Consider the following 17,330-nt stretch of genomic DNA (forward strand, 5'->3'; position numbering starts at 1 on the left):
TAACTTGTGGTCATCACAATTTAGAGTGATTTGAAGACATTCTTACGTCCCCCCCGAAAACCGATGGCGCGTAAAATAGCAGACAGGCATGCGCGCGTCTCGAATGCAGAGCTCAATGCGCTGTCCCAGGTAGGCTGCACGGTCCTCTGATGTCGCGTTTCTGCGGCAACTACGGAGTTTAGATCTAATGCCGTTACGAGTTAAACGAGAATAGGCTACGTAAAGTGAACAACGACAGTCTGTCGTGATTGCTGAACAATTAGACGCCGATCTTTTGGTGTTAACATTACTGAGAGTAAATGGGATTCAACGTCCTCAGAACAGAATGTAAAGATTTGCTTGAAGGATGGGGGAAAAAGGCATCTCCGCTGCGTTGCTGTTTCTGGGCTATTTCTCTGTGTCTTCGGTTAATGCCGGTAAGTTTGCACGTATTAAATGTGTCAATAAACACGACATAGTTAATACCCTCTGCAAAACCTCAACAGCATGTGTATTGCATGAATGAATATGGAGTAACCTTCCATCAATAAATAGTCGGAGTCTGTGATTTCACATCTGTTTTGAGTTCAGCACATTGGTAGGGCATGCATTAATTTCTTTAAAAAATATTAGTGAATTTCAGACATGTTCTCAGAGGATGTGGTCAGCGGATAAATAGTCTTTCACTAAGCCTACCTGTTCATCACATCCTGGGAGCAAAAGTATCGTTTATCGAACATTTGTAAAACGATGCGCATCGGGAATTGATTCTTCAACTCTGTTCACAACGTGTCGCTTTAATGATGGTCACTCGCTTGTTTGCTTATAAATATTTTGGTCGTTTCTTTTTGGTATTCCCTACCTCCTGTATGCCATTTTAGACATGATGCGGTTATGGTGAGCAGGTAAGCCGTTACTCAGGTATTGTGGATAACGTATGGCTGGCGATTTCCCAGCTTGTTCCCAGTTGTGAAACGCTGTAAAAACGTTATTTGCTATTTTGATTAATGTGGGACAAACGCGAGACTAATTGAAAACGTGCAACCTTTAGTCTGAATGGCACGTGAATTTATCTCTGTCCTGTTAAATCCCTGCATTTAATGGATCTACAGGTAACTGCCAAAATAAAGGAAATACCAACATAAGGTCACTTAACAGGATATTAGGCCACGTTGAGCCACCAAAGCAGCTCCACTACATAGATTCTATAAGTGTATAAGTGGTGTGATGCAATACCAGTCTTCCAGGAGAAATTATAATTTGATATTTTGTTCGCAGTTGTGGACAATGCTGTGTTAGGTGCCACTCTAGAAGTTTTTCCGTAATTGATGAATTTGGTTGAAATCCAGTGACCGAGATGATAGTAGCATACGGTTTATGTCATTTTCATGTTGTTAAAACCAATGCCCAGTGAAAGCTACCATTGTCACCCTGGAAGGAACCACCAGTAAATAAAGCTCATTTTTAGACTAGCCTTGCATTTATTACAATTCATCTTATCTAAGGGGCTGAATAGATGTGATCATGCCAGTAAAACAGATCTGAGACCAGAGCCCCTTATATTTGGAAATAGGCACTACTTGGGCCTATAGGTTTCTTTTGGCATGCGCTGCACACATGTTTGCCCACTTCTTTAGGACAGGTTGATGGATGACTCATCTGAACAAATGACTTTTTTCATTCCTCAGAAGAACAATGCTAGTGTTGTTTACACCACACTACTTACAAAAAAAAAATGCATTTCTAGCTGTAATAGGGTCAGTGCACCTCAACTCATCCATGGTTCCCCTGTGATGCTCTCTTTTGAAACTGCTCTCTCATTCCCCTAGATAAATATTTGTAATCAACTGATCTAAAGTTTCTCATCTTTTTTGTCTTCACACATTGGAAGAGTAAAACACTTTGAAAACTGAGAAGCTCTTTTAAATAGTTTTGTGTTGTGGTGTTGTTATCAATGGCAGGGATGGTATCGTGGGTGTGCTGGGTGACTAACCTGTAATATTCAATGTGGTTTAATTAAATAAGGCTCTATTTTCACTGCCCACGCTGTGTAAGTTGCACTGTCAATTAGAGTAACTAACTTGCATACATTTGTCCAAGTAAGACTGTTTCTATGGGACCAAAACACCTCATCACACAGTATAAACTCAGTGTTGTCTCCTATACTGTGTCATTAAAAAAAACCCACAAACAGGCACAGCTCCGACAACAAAAGTTCCAAGCCAAATCTGCTATTGTTATAACTTGAGACAGCAGGGCATAACAACAATAATTCATACACAGAGAACCAATGCTTAGTTCACCCTCGGTTGGGGAAGTAAGGATTTTCCTGACAGACAGTCAGACAGACGACCAGCGAGGGCAAGGCAGAGTAAGCAGGTGAAGTATGCAGGCAGGCAGAGGATGCTGTAGATGCTGTAGATGCAGATTAGCTTTGAGGCTCTGAGCTGGGCTTCGTCTTTCCTCGCGGGCTTATTGTTTTTGTGTGGAAACGATGAGAGACGGAGGCACGGTGACCACTGAGTGCTGAGTGCTGGGTTCTCAGCTCTGTACCAGCCCTGCCAGTTTGTTTCATCTGACAGTGTCAGCCATCTCATCAAAGCATATAGGGGGAAAAACAGGGAAAACAGAGTGAACGCTACATGTGTCTGCAAATGTGTTCTGTGAGGATTTGGACTGAATGTACGGCACTGCTGCCTATTAAATTGTCCTATCGGGTATGGGGAGCTTTGACCTAATCTTGCTCCAGCATACACATATTAAGTCACGCCTGTAATTATGAAGAATTCCCACTAATTCTTCCCTACAGACACAGCAGGTATAGATTCTAAACTCGACAAGACTGGATGACATAACATATGCTTCCACCCTTTAATCTGACCTACCCACCTCGCCAACATACGGTCAAAGACCTTCATAATCAGCCGAGTATATTACGCCTCATTTTTGATGAATCATTTATGGCCTGTGCTGTCCTGTGCTTTATTACAACCACAGCTGCACAGATATTCATCAGCCCGCGTCGACACCTCCTCTTCACCCTCTCCAGATTTCAGTTTTTGGGGCTGATTGCTTGCAGTAGTCTGAGGAACAGTCTGTAATTAAATGCAAGCATATGAACAATGTGAAATTTAAAAAAAAATAAAAACAAAAAAACCCAAAACAAAACAAAAAACTGGGAGGTAAAATATCTGCTGTTTGTAAGTAGAGATGCATCTGTTTGCACTGCAAGTCATTTGACAGATCAACTAATTGTGAAAAAAAAAAAAAACCCACAGTGGCATGTGGTGTCAGCAAACAAATAACAGTCATTAAAGCAAAGCATATTGTGGCGCTTCCTTAATATGCTTCATTTAATGCCCCGATAGTTTGTATCTCGTACAGTATTCTGCTACAAAGACAGGGACTAAAGTAGACTTGAGGGCAGATACCAGGGCTGTAATTTACCGTCGTAAATATTCTTCATGGACAGTCCAAGCCAATGAGATGGAAGTGTGAAACTGTGTATTTACGAGGGCTGACAAAAGCAAAGGCCTCAGGAGCTTGACTCAGGCCAAGAGATTCGACCATCAGCCTGGCCTTTGTAAATCAGACACAGAGTCTCCAGTGGTAATGAGGGGCAACGACACGTCCAGGACAAACCCCTTGTTTATTGCACATCCGCTGACAGCCAGAGATTACCCCAAACATGGAGAGAGACAAGGCCAGAGCGTCGGTCCAGGAGAGCGGCTCCTGTGTATAAATGAGGGAGCAGTGTTTGCATGTGTCCCTGGGTGTGAAGGAGAACATGACATGAGTCCCTGTAGCCTTGTGAATCAGCCGCAACCTGTATAAAGGATCACAGTATAAAAAAAAAAACAAACACCCAAACCGAGAGGCTTGGATTCTCTCAGATTAAGCTCGGCTCTGCCAGGAAGGTTATTTTACATCACAATTGCAACTGCAGATGTACTTGCGGGTAATTCTTTTAAAGAAGTGACCATGTAGTATGGGATAGTTATACTGAAAAAAAAAAAAAAAAAACACCAGCCAGCTAGCCAATATAAAAAAAAGAGCGCATCTAGGATGGCTCTTTTCTGTATTTCTTATGATTTAACACCACAAAACCGCCAATCGAATATGAATTCAGTTGTCTCCTAAAAGCTGCTATGGTCTTATCTCTCTCACTACAGTCATCAAAGGCTAACAGTATGTTTACACTGCAGCGAATTTTGCTCCGCTCTCATTCAGGTTGTATGGAGGCAAAATTCGCTCTGGTTTGGCGAAATAGGAACGAATTCGCAGAGGCAAGCAAAACTGAGGTGGCCAATTCTCAACTTGAGAGCCACGCAAGAGCCAATCAGTTCAGCGTGTGCTATGCTTGGTACGTGAGGTGCTCTAGAGAGACGGGAGCAACAAAAAAAAGTCTGACCAAGATGGAGGAGGCTAAAAGCTACATGTAGCATGAAAACATGTATATGATTAAAGGATATATGGGCAACCATTTGTGTCTACATCAACACGGGTTGTTGTTTACATGTTACATGACCTTAGTCAGAGCCAGAGCGGTAGAAAAAAACTCTCTCAATGGCTCTGGTCGGGGCGAATAGACCACTATAGACCTTCATTTAAGCACTCGAACTTTTGAGCTAGGTGACTTGCTTGCTGTTTTCACAACCACGCACCCAGAGCGAAATTACGCAGGGCGGAAACCTGTGTGGAAACCTGGCGTAAAAGCTTGGCATGAAAGCTGGAACTTACCTCATGTTAACTCAAACTACCCTTTTGCTTTTGTTGCCTGCACTGCAAAGCTCCAGTGACATGATGGAATGCAAGGCTGGGGAGCCAGTGTTGGAGTGGAGAGCCCTGCACTTAGTCAATACATTCAAAACACATTTGTCTCAGGGGGGCAGGCCAATACACTTTGTTTAGGCTCTTTCTGTGAGTCCTAGGGTAATATAGATCATTGGTGTGAGTCTGGGAGGACAAGTCATTACTGAGCAGTGGGATCTGTTTTAATTGAATGCTCTGGGAAACAGCCGCAGTATGGTTAGCACCAAAAAAAAAAAAGGAACAGAAAGAAAACAAGGAAACCGAAAGGCAAACAATGAAAAAAAAAAAAAACCCTTTAGAATTCACAATCACATATTCATAATTGAGTATTCTGACATGCACACATACAGAAATAATAATATCGGTGAGGTGGCAAACCTTATGTTGAAAATAATGCACTTTTTTTTAGGGTCTACACACAAACAGATATACATCTATATTGTCAAAGAAGTGGATGAGAGAGACCACGAAGCTGGGAACAGATACCAAACACAACACCTACCATGTTACTACAGCACAGCTAGAGAAATGATGAGAAGTCTATCAGGTGGCTATGAGAGTGCTGATGGCTGTAGCTGACTGCAGTAAATATTAGAGCTCTTAATTAGGCTTATGTGAGATATCCTCATGGTGTGGGAACCATTCCCTACTGTACAGAATAATGTGTTTGTTTCACTCTCTGTCTCTGAGCGGCTCACTTTGGAAACATTTCCCCCATTAGACGGATGGATGCAAAAACACTGTGATAAACAATACCAGGCTGACACCTTCCTGTTCTGTTGTCAAGGGACCCTAGCTGTGCCATGCTATTACCGACAGAAACGTATGCATTCTCACATTATTAATTCAGACATATGACAACGTAGTCATCACATCTGCGATCCTTTCCCTGTTTTTTTTTTGTTTGTTTGTTTCATTGAACTCAGGAGATAATTTTGCATTGGTAAGAAGCACTCAGCAGTATGTGCTGGACAATGGGCTTTTTATTTGTTTGTTAACCATCAAAGACAGCAAGGCAAGCTTAGATAAGCATCTGAGAGCTCCAGCATAAGTAAACAAAAGTAAAACGCACTGATTGAGCGTAAGGTCATAGCAAGCTGTGCAACAGTGTATTCCCACAAGCTGAAATTTAAACAGGCCGTGCTATTTGGTTTTGGAAATGTGTGTGTGCGCGTGTGTGTGTGTGGCGAAAGAGAGAGTGAGAGAGGGAGAGGGAGAGAGCGAGAGAGAAAAAGAGCGGGGGAGAGAGAGAGAGAGAGAGAGAGAGAGAAACAGTCTGTGATCTTTTGACATGGTCCCATCACACACACACATAAATAAAAAGAGCTTTTCTCTCTATTTCTGTGTGCTCTAAAGCATAGGTCCATAGAGGAGAGCAGGTTTTTGAAAGGATGCTCTTTCAATACCTTTTTTTTTTTTTTTGCGATCTTTGGTCTCCAGACGGCTTGTCTGCCCCACTCAATGTGACCATCAAAGTGCGGGAAGGGAACTCGGCTGTGGTGACATGGGACATCCTGGAGGGGGACCCAGTCATTGGCTTTGCTATTACCCAACAGGTAAGAGCCATTCGTGTCAATGAGTCTAACATGATCTGGACGACAACATACTGTGACCTTACCTTTTTCAATAGTGTTCACAATCCTGTGGCAGCCACCTGTGTGTGTGTGTGTGTGTGTGTGAGTGTGTCTGTCTGTCTGTCTACGCGTGGTTTGTGTCATGATTTTGGAATAGTTTCTGGAGACTTTAGTGATGTAAAAGGAACATTAGCTACATCCTGTCACCCACACCCATCATAACATAAAGTCCGTCACCATTCACTGAGTGAGTGTGTGAATGTGTGTGTCTGTTCACGTGTACTCATTCTTTTTGTCTTTTTTTTTTAATCCGCACAGAAGAAGGACGTGAGAATGCTGCGTTTCATCCAAGAGGTGAACACAACCACGCGGTCGTGTGCGTTATGGGATTTGGAGGAGGACACAGAGTACATAGTTCATGTACAGTCAATCAGCATGAGTGGCACTAGCCCCCCCAGCGACCCCGTTCTGTTCCGCACCCCAAAAGAGTCGGAGAAACTGGCCTCCAAGAGCCCAGGCAAGTCACAACAGAAACCAACGGCTTCACAGTATATGGAGATAACTATTCATGACAAAACTGTTCATTACCAACAAATCCATGTGTATATTAATGTATATTAATGTGTAAAGAGCATGCATGCAATATACAGCAAGTTAATAATCAGGGGAAAAGAGACCTGACCAAGCTTTTCTCTGAAATAGCAGCAGAGGAGATAAGTTGGCGTTGTTTTCCATGTTTTTAAATTTCATTAATCTAAGAGTGAAATAATAGCACTCGAACAGTTACTGTTGAATTAGTCTATTTAAGTCGGTTTTCGTTCTTCCTGCTTTACTGCTTTGACGACTTTTTTTTTTTTTTTTTCATCTTCCTTTCATTTTATGTCCCATTACACGTAAGGTTGAATAAATAATCCCACTTCAACAGTGCAAAGGTTACGGTCGGTTTTTAGAAAGGCACTATTTTCACAGCCAAAACATTTCTATAGCATCCCGTCAGCACCAGGAGAAAGGCACAGCAGGGTATAGCTGTTACACAACCATTCTAAAAACAGCCATATGCCATAATTCAATGTAAAATGGCCTGCTTTTGTGTACTTGCCCATCTGAATCCTCGTAAGAGGCCGTTCAGCCTTATCTGGAACGACGCACAATAACACCAATTTCATGTTTCATAATCCACTTGGTAACCCACTTATTCGGACAAACCACTATTAAAGGTGCCACTGTTCCAAACGCAGCCCCCATATCAAATGCCAAGTCCTATAAATAATGATGAATGCTAGGCCTTCACATCTTCTGTCATTTACTTGCGATAACGAGGTAAAAAAAAAATCAGGGGAAAGATACATACAAGGGCTGCACGCTGAGGCGGCATGGAAAGTGCTGGAAACTCTAGAGCTAGAACTTGTAAAGGTGAGGATGCTTAGATGAGAGTGCTATGATAGTTCCCTGTTAATATTAGATATTTGTGAAATAGGCCAGGCCAGATTAAGACTGTCTCTGTCTATGGGTTAGAGTGACATTTAGAACTATTCTTAGAGAACGTTCTGGTCTGAGCCATTGGATCTTTAACTGATCTGCACTGTACTGAACAATAGAAACAACTATTTATCATTTTCTCAAATATTTTATATTTTTCACTATGACACAAAGTTATTTGGTGAATATGTTCAAGATTAAACAGACAGTAGGGAGAATAAACATGAAAATTTGACAACTTTGCAAGTTAAACTTCAAACAAAATCACATTACGAGACTTAATTTCGCTGAAGAAGGACTCTGAAAGGAAGACATTAATTTGATATATATTTCAGAAACTAATTTATAAAAAAGACTATCACATTATCCTGCTCACTGTAATTTGTTGGGTGACTGCATCATTATGAGAACATTTTCCATATAAAAGAAATCCACTGAACAGTGCAGGAGATATATGCCACTTCATTTCCTCTATTCTAAAAGCAAATTCCTGCTTAAAGTTGACAGAGAACATCACAGATGTGTCTACCACAGGCCTGTGATGGAAGACAGACCATTTAGTCTGACACTGAGCCTTTTCTATGCTCCAACCATGTCACTCTCATAAAATAAGCTTTTAAAAAATATTAACCGTCTCTTATTAAGTCTCAGGACACTCCTTCAATTAAGAAAACGAAGACCATTATGATTCACGCGTAATCCCTCAAACAGAGTGTGGCGAATGAACACAGACAGTACGTTTTAGTCTCTTTCCCTATGGTTTCTCATGGCACATGCTGCAGCTAGTCAGTGACACTACTGCTAAGGTGTAAAAAGCCCAAATATTCATTGTCAAAGTTTGCCTGAAATGAATGCTGCTAAAACTAATCCAACCATGACTGCCTGGTCGAAGGTTATTGAGATTCTCATTGGTCAAAAGGTAGTGAAAAAATTCAGACTGCAGATATGTGCTTGGAAACAAAATTACTGCGGTTTCTTTTGTATTTTTTTTTTTTTTTTCCCGAAGGCGTATTAAGAAAGTGCAGTGACACTGGGAAAGCAGTTCTGTTGTTTTTTTGAAGTTAATGAGGGCTTAATTAGGACGGTTTATTTATCTCTCACCTGGAACAGCCTGTGTAGTTTCTCCTGGCAGTGTGAAGGCTAGCTAAGCTGTGAGGAGAGTCACAGGGACACTGAGCTAATTCAGTCACCTGGACCTGCTCAGTCCAACAAATATCTCTCATCAAACCTCCGTTTCCAGGAGCTGCCAGGATGAGTTTTCTTTTCTTTTCTTTTCTTTTCTTTCTTCTTCTTTTTTTTTTTTTTTTTAAGTGAGATCCATCAAGTCTAGTTTACAAACTTCATTCCAGAAATGATCTCTTCCAGTCTTATAATACAACTCAGAGTTTTGGCTACAGTCTAGACTAATAAACCGCAAACTCCAGCCTCACCTAAACGTTACGCTCTAGCAGCACACAATGTGCTTTGATCACTGAAAAATAGCTGGTACCATTAATGCTTCATAGCAGAAAGCGCCGCGCCAAGTGCCAGGGAAGTCCTTCTGTCTCATACCGGCTGTTGTTAATTATTAAAACATTTCCCCTGTGGCTGGAGAGAATGCGCTAATTGAAGATCCTCTTAATTTTAGTGTATGAGTTTATAGAGTGTTTGTGTGTGTGTGTGTGTGTGTGTGTGTGTGTGCGTGCGCGCACGTGCTGACAGTCTCTTTTGCTCTGTCCTGTAAAGATGAGGTGACCATGGAGGAGGTGGGTCAGGCAGCCCAGCTCAGGGCTGGAGAGCTCATTATAATCGTGGTGGTGCTGATCATGTGGGCAGGTATGAGACACTGCATCTTCTCATGAAATCCATCCATACATATGTCGGCATAAAACACGGCACATTTCAGACAGTTTAAACAACAGCACTGACTCCATTTAGCTACCATTTAACTGGCTATCTTCAATTCTTCAATTATTAATTACATTTAGTAACATAATCTGAATGATATTGTCACTGAATCATGTGGAAACATCAACTATACCCAAATAACGCATTACAAATTCATATTAGAATTCCATCTGCACTTAAAATAGGAGACAATACGTGTGTTTACATACTTTGACATTGACTTTGTTTGACCGATGCGTTACAAATGTATATATATTGCCGATTAAGGGCATGTTTTTACACTGATATTGATGTGGAAATTTGTAACTGGTGTTGAGAAACAGCCATTTGCTCAGTGCAAGAAAGAGAGAGAGAGAGAGAGAGAGTCAGACAGACAGATAGACAGAGAGACAATCCGAAAGGGAGAGAAAGAGAGATAGAGATAGATACTTGAAGAAAAAGAGGAATACAAAGGGAGAACAGAGAAGAGAAAGGCGTGGGTGTTGCTTTGGTCTAATTGGACCTCAGGGGCCTCTCTCATCTCTGTGCTATCCGCATTAAGCCCCGTGTCGACCAGAGAATACATCATCAAATGTGACAGTCGTGGTACGGCTGAATTCCAGGCCACAGAGAAGCTCATCAGACTGTATGAACTCAATTATAATTGGTTTGTTATTTTTCCGTCATAAACCCAAAGTGATCCATCATCACTTTTCCTGTTCCCAGTTTCCTCCGACTGACGTACACCCCATCTATCAACTTCCCGTCCATGTCTCACTTTTTCACTACTTCTTTCTTTCTTTTCTTTTTTCTTTCCTTTTTTTTAAACTCTGTCCTTCACAGGTGTGATAGCTCTGTTCTGCCGTCAGTATGACATCATCAAAGACAATGAGCCCAACAACAACAAGGACAAAGCCAAGAACTCGTCAGAGTGCAGTACCCCTGAGCACCCGACGGGGGGGCTCCTGCGTAGCAAGGTCTAACCCCTCCCTCCCCCAACTGGCAATAATGGGCTTTATCCTCAAAACAAGTGAGTTTATAAAGATACAGATATAAAAATCTCAGCTCAGGTGCTCATTCAGACTCCTAACCTAATAAATTTGTTACCAGCAAATTGCCCTGAGCCCAGTGTTTTATCAGGAGAGATGTTTCAATTGGTTCTTTTCTTGCATGGCGCTGTCAAAATTGAGAAAATAATTATAAAATAAATAAAAAAATTAGGAAGGGGATATTGGGCGATGTCTTGTTCCCTGTCTTATCCATATAGCTTATTTGGAGTTTGTATTTCTAGAGAGACTTCTAAACCGATTATTTTGTGTCCATCAGACTATTCCCATAACACGTCTGACTGATGTCTCATAGTAATGCCATGTTGTTTTCTTTATTGCCGTGTGTGTGTTGGTTCCCTGCAGAGTCCTGAGACAAACTAGAAAAGCCATCAGATTACATCATCGTGTAACAGACCCATTCATCGTCATTTGGCAGACTCTTTAATACTTATCAACATCCACCGACATGGACTCCTTGGTGCTTGTTTATATTGGGACATCCACACATCCCTTTTAATGAGCACACAGTGGGTGGACTTGGGAATCGATAAACTGTGATGTAAAGGAGAGTCAGTTGGTTCGGATCCAAAAGTGGCAAAAACCCCCTCCTCCCCCCGAAAAAACTCCTGAGCAGTTGCCGGGAGCGGGATTACGGAAAGCGTGGAAACTGGAAGGCCCGGGGATGCCACGTCACCTGAGGAGGACGACCGTGGCTCCAGCACGGCCTCCTGCAGATAAAGAACGATCTGTCGACTCGAGGGAGGCAGACGTTACATAAACCAGGGTGGTGCTTTACATGGAGGCAAAAGAAAAAAACGAGTGATTTTCTCGGCTCTCCTCCCTTATCAGTGCTGAAACAGGATCAGGATTATCATTAGACTGCAGTTGCTGAGTCTGGGGACGGCATGGAGATATTTCACCCCACTCTCTCTCTCTCTCCGCCTCTCTCTCTCTCTCTTTATTTCTTTCTTTGTCTCTTTCTCTCTCCCTCTTATCCACAGTCACAACTATAAATTTGATAAGGTTTATTGGTGCGGTGGGATCTCTCTCCTTAAGCACTATCTCGCTCTCAGGGCATCCACGAAAATATCCACAGGACAAACGACAAAGAGACTCATATACTTTATCTCATTTTAGCTTTTGGGGACTGAATCTTACCATTCAGACCAGCAGCACAGATCAAACTGCATTTAGTATATTGATGGTATATTTACAGTAATAGAAAACATATTTAATCACAAGTGTGTCTCGAGTAAATTCAGAGCTTGCTGTCTCTATTGAGCTCATGACTGTACAATAATAATTACTTTGGTCCTCAAAACATCATTAATATGGTTATTATATTTTTTACGAGTATCATTATTCTGCTTATGCTCTTATGTGTCTAGAAAAAAAAAAAAGTTTAAAAACCGGGTGCCTTTTCGCAAGGGTACTCTTTTATGCCTAATTTTGAGTCCACCTATCCTAAAAGTTTTCTCTTGTTTCTCTCAGACTCTCCAATCATTTTGCTTTGGGTCACTTTCGGTGAACTTCGTGAGGCCGTAGAGGCAGTTTGACAGTAGACGCCAGAGCAGCGACGGACTTGTCAGTGCAGTGGGACGCTCTATTGCAGTTAGCATCTTTCTCAGCCAGTCTGTAGGGCAAACTGAACAGCTAAGTCCTTAGCTGTCAGCAGGAAGTGAATGTGGGTAATGCAGGTCAGGGGTTCAGGGAAGCATTGATTTCCCGCTGTGACAGGAACGGTGCATTTCAGGCCCGAGATGTCGTCTGGGCTCAGTGCGTTAGGGACAATGACACTGGGTTGGGTATTAATCATTCTGCTATTCAACATCCTCTCCCAATCCCCCACCCAGCAGATAACTGATTACAGGGTTATATTAATGGTTAATTGTTTATGGAACAGGTCGCAACATCCATCCCCTGTGTGACCCTACTTAATTAATACATTGAGAACATTACCGCGAAGACAGGCAACTGAATACTGGGTTGAATTGCCATGTTAAGTCATTTCAGCCTAAGACAAAGGCTCCCTTCAAGTATAGAGTCGAGTAATGGGAATATAAGAGGTTACAGGTCAGGATAGTGGCTTATATATCCTCTTAATTTCATTGTAATCAGACCTCTGTTTTTTTTTCTTGCAATATTTCTGTTCCAAAAATTATGTCAAAGCCAAAATCAGTACATTCGGCTTTGATTAGTCATAGCATTAAAATCTGAGGATTGGAGACTTAGCATTTGGTAAGGCAGCAATCTGTATTCAGTTCCTTACTTACTCAGATTAATGACTGCATTAATCAAGTGTGTTGAAGGGTACCTGAAGGATTCTCAGCACAATTAAACACTCCCCTGTCTAAACCAGCAGCCATTACTGGCCCAACTCCATCACCATGACGACAGGCTAACGCAGTGTGCTCTCACTCTCTGCCCATCCACAAGTCATCTGTGCTCTCATTTTTCACACACACACACACACGCACACTCACACACCATCCCTTCATCGTCGATGAAGGCCGTATTTTTCCTCTTTAATGACTGCTAATTAACCTTGGCCAAGGGGGAGAGAGCAGGCAGTCTGCTGGGTGAAAAATGGCTGATATCAATATCGTGTCTGGGCACCTTTCATGAGAGAACAGAAGGGATGGGGGGGGGGGGGGGGGGGGGGGGGGGAGTTGGAGGGAGGTGTTGTATTAGGCTGGAGAGGATTTTCTTACTTTATTTTATTCTCAGTAATTTCTCTCTTGTTTGCCTGTGCCGCTCTTAACCAACATTAATGAGGGAGACAGACATACTTAATAAGAGAGACAGAGAGATAGACAGACAGAGAGAGAGAGAGAGAGAGAGAGAGGCTGCAGTGGACATCTCTGTCTGACTTGTTGGGCCACAGTGTTCCCGACTAATGTTCTGCCACACTGACCAGAGATATTATCAGCCCTGCACAGCGTTAGTTGACCCAAAAAAACAACCTGTGCGCAAGCAGCCCTTTGACTGTACAGCAGTGCCTCCACAATGAGGACTGGAGAAATGGTAAGATTCAAACGACATTAATGCCCTTTTAAAAGTGACCTCCACTGCAAACTCCGTCCAATCTCTTTTCCTGTCTGATTTTTTCTTTCCTTTTTTTTTTTTCCTAAGAGAAATGAGTATAAGGCAACACAATGTGGAAGCTTTAATAGATGTGCAATTACATGTGTGCTCCTATGTGTGTCATTTTTCTCTGCTGCTGGCTTAGAGATGTCTGGCAGGCCACAGATGCTACTTTTGTATGGCAAACACACACACACACACACACTGACACACATACTGATTGAGATCTAAATGAAGAAGAAAGAGAGAACATAGAGGGCTATAGGGTCCTGAATGAACTAGCTTTGATTCTGTGAGCAATTCACTGAGCTAAAGCTATCAAACTAATTAATTTTAAACAGAATCTGTTAAAAATCTGTACCTGAATTCTATTTTATTTAAGTTTAAGATCATCATGAAGAGTGCGTATGTGCTTTAAATTTAGCGAGACGTTACACAGGCGGTCAGAGAGGTTACAGCTAGGATTGTTATGTGCACTGAACACTAGATTTCATGGTAATTTTAATAGTTGCCTCCAAAAAGAAAACATTTTATAGACATATCCTTAAAACATCGCTCAAAAGACACTTTCAATTATTTCTTGCCCAATCGTTCCAATCCACATATGTTGAGACTCTCGTCCAAACTGATCTTCGAAAACTGAATTTACTGTTTGTCAACTAGCTCTGACAGATGAATAAGGGCTGTCGCTTGAAAGACTGCGAAAAAACAACAACAACTGGGAAACTCATTTGAATTCACGAATGCCTCTCTCACTAAAAACGGAGTACATTAAGCTGATGTAAAAAAAAAAATGCGCCAGCATGCTCTTGGATATGTCTTTTTGACAGAATTTGTGGAAAATGTACCTCATGCTTTGATTTGAGTTCCTGCCTGTCGTTTACAGGATATGGATAGTCATTAAGTATAGGATGTACAGGAGATTACGATACATCAGAATTATTTATATGTGACTGTGATGTGGCTATCTTCATAGCCTTGCAATCCCAGTAATACGCTCATAGACCTACTGTAAGATAATGAACGAAGCCCTAAAGCAGTCAGGACTGGATAGTCAGATAGACTATAACGTTAGACTAATTACAACAGTACAGGGAAGTTTGATAGCTGATGTTCTTTACAGTAGTTGGCTTCATACATGCTCCTCAATGCCATTTGTTGCAGGTATACCAAGACGCATGGGCTTAAAAAAGACAGAATGTTTCAATGTAAATCATCAAGTCTATGTTCGTTGTTCATATTTACAAATGCTTCATGAGGGCTAGCATGATTCTGCTATTCTAAAGAAAGTTATATGATTTATATGGAAACAATAAATGTCTAATTATGTATGACACACAAAAAATGAATAAACTATTAAATATTTTCAAAATCTTGTTTTTCGGAGAGGTTTTTTCCCCAAGGATGACAGTGACATGAACATGAACAGTGCGATGCTCCCAGCTCTCAACTTCAAGTAACTGTCCTAAACTCGGGAATGTTTTAGTGATGATACTCAAATGCCACCCCGTAATCTGTCTACCAGAGCTATTCTAAAGAAAGTTTCTAAAAGAAGTTTGTACAAATTTACTACGAGAATGTCGAGAGGGAACAGCCGAAACTCTTTGTAAAGTGACCTTGCTCAGCTGTGAATCCATAGCAGGCCAAAATGTCGCCTAATGTTCCCTCAAGACTATTTCTGAAATAGGTAATAACGAGCTAATAACCAGGCTTTAAGGAGAACAGATCTACTACTGCAACCCGTCGGCAAAGTATCACTTTATTTGACGCCTTAAACGTAACGCGTCCTCCACCTTAATACAGACGACATTTGCATGTTTTCTGATCTAAATATTAAGCGCATAAATATACATATTATACTCATTTTAATGATTCACCACGCAAGAACCTAAACCTTTAAAAAAAAGGGGACTGAATTTCATAAGTTTGTGATCTGCTAAGGCTGAAACAGTGGTGGTAAGTTTCTCTGAGTAAAACCATATTTGCAAAAACTTTGCATTTCAATCCACAGGAGGATGTTTTGGAGTGATAAAAGGAATGCAGTCGCCTGAAGGCACAGGGAAAGTCTGCCCGAGTCCTTTAATGTTTTGTCACATGGGAACACAAGACATTTTAGACACTGTGATTGTGACTATTTTACAGAGAGTCTTATCAAGGCTAGTTTACAAGCAAAAAAAAAAAAAAAAAAACCTCATGGTTTTTAGAGCTTCAGTAATCCTTCTCTCAGTGATCACAGACATCTGTTTGAGTCAGGCTCAGAGAACCAGACACACAGACGCAGTCCTATCACATTTGTACAACTTAAATGTCACAGTACTTTGCTTAAAAGATTGAGTGGCTTTTGCAATAAAGCTGAAAAGGCGAGCAACTGAATGTGGTAGATGTCCTTTATGCAGAAAATATAAAGTGATAAGTCATGCATCTTCAGGTAGCTAATCAACTCATTGCCACAGGATGTCTGTCATTTTATTCTTACCTTGAAGTGTAAAAAAAAAAAAAAAAAAATCTGACATTCCGAAAAGTCAGTTAAGGAAAGTGTCATCTATACAGTACAGTTGCAGGCTGATGTCTTCACTGTGTGTTATGTGCTTTCTGTTTTTCTCTCTTTTGTCAGTGTTAATGTTAGTAAACCTCTAATTCATGGCTGTTGGCTTTTCAGAATGGAGAAGACTGCAGGTCTACGATGTTTCATAGCTTTTCGTCACAGAACTGTAACTAAATCAATAACATTTCATTTGCCGTTTTGCCCAATATATGAAGTGAAAAAGGCTCAGCTGCATTACATGAGTGAAATTGACAGATCCAAATTGAATCCAAATTCAATTCAGTTCAGTTCTTTATGAAACAGACAGTTGTAAAAAATGCATCAGTTCAAATGTTCAGCCTTTTTGTTTACGGATCAACTGAACAGAAACAAATCAACAATGAAGATAAAATGTTTGCCAATGGGGTATTATGTAGGATTTGCCTTATCTTGTGCAGAATACGTGTTTTAAGTTCTTTTTTATGTAGATGCACTGCAGATAAATTCAGGCTAGAAAGTAAGGAGTACATGTGCAGAGAGGGAAGAAATGAGAGGCGACCCAGCTTTTCTGGATCATTCTGTGCCTCCCACACGTTTTTAGACACGTTTGTAGTCAGAGGCTGTGTGTGTGTGTGAGTGTGTGTGTTAAAGAGTCCTCTGGAGGACTGTTTGTCACGTGGTTCAACCCACACACACACACACACACACACACACACACACACACACGAACACATACATACACACACACGCACACACACACATACAAACGAATGCACGTGCACACACACACACACACACACACACACACATACACACACACACACACACACACAGGCTAACACATGCTTCGTGCACACACCCCTAAAGTGGACCTGAACAATTCGTCTTGACAAGCTTACTTAGACCACATGCATTATTTAAGAACCTTGCTTCACGAACGATGGACCTCTCGTCCCCATCCCC

At 41.3% G+C, this 17,330-nt stretch overlaps 1 protein-coding gene across 2 annotated transcripts; it reads left to right on the top strand.

Annotated features, from left to right (window-relative positions):
* Nucleotides 1-346: 346 nt before the first annotated feature.
* fndc5b (fibronectin type III domain containing 5b) lies at nt 347-10,693 on the top strand. 2 transcript variants are annotated; one of them, XM_030789411.1, is made up of 5 exons: nt 347-437; nt 6,232-6,347; nt 6,684-6,882; nt 9,570-9,659; nt 10,554-10,693. In XM_030789411.1, exons 1-5 carry the CDS (start codon nt 347-349, stop codon nt 10,691-10,693), a joined length of 636 nt encoding a protein of 211 aa, XP_030645271.1. The 2 variants fall into 2 exon arrangements, with proteins under 2 accessions (XP_030645271.1, XP_030645272.1); XM_030789412.1 differs by having other exon boundaries at nt 347-416.
* The last annotated feature ends 6,637 nt before the right edge of the window (nt 10,694-17,330 follow it).

This window comes from Chanos chanos, chromosome 12 (assembly GCF_902362185.1).
Source record: "Chanos chanos chromosome 12, fChaCha1.1, whole genome shotgun sequence".
Taxonomy (NCBI): Eukaryota; Metazoa; Chordata; class Actinopteri; order Gonorynchiformes; family Chanidae; genus Chanos; species Chanos chanos.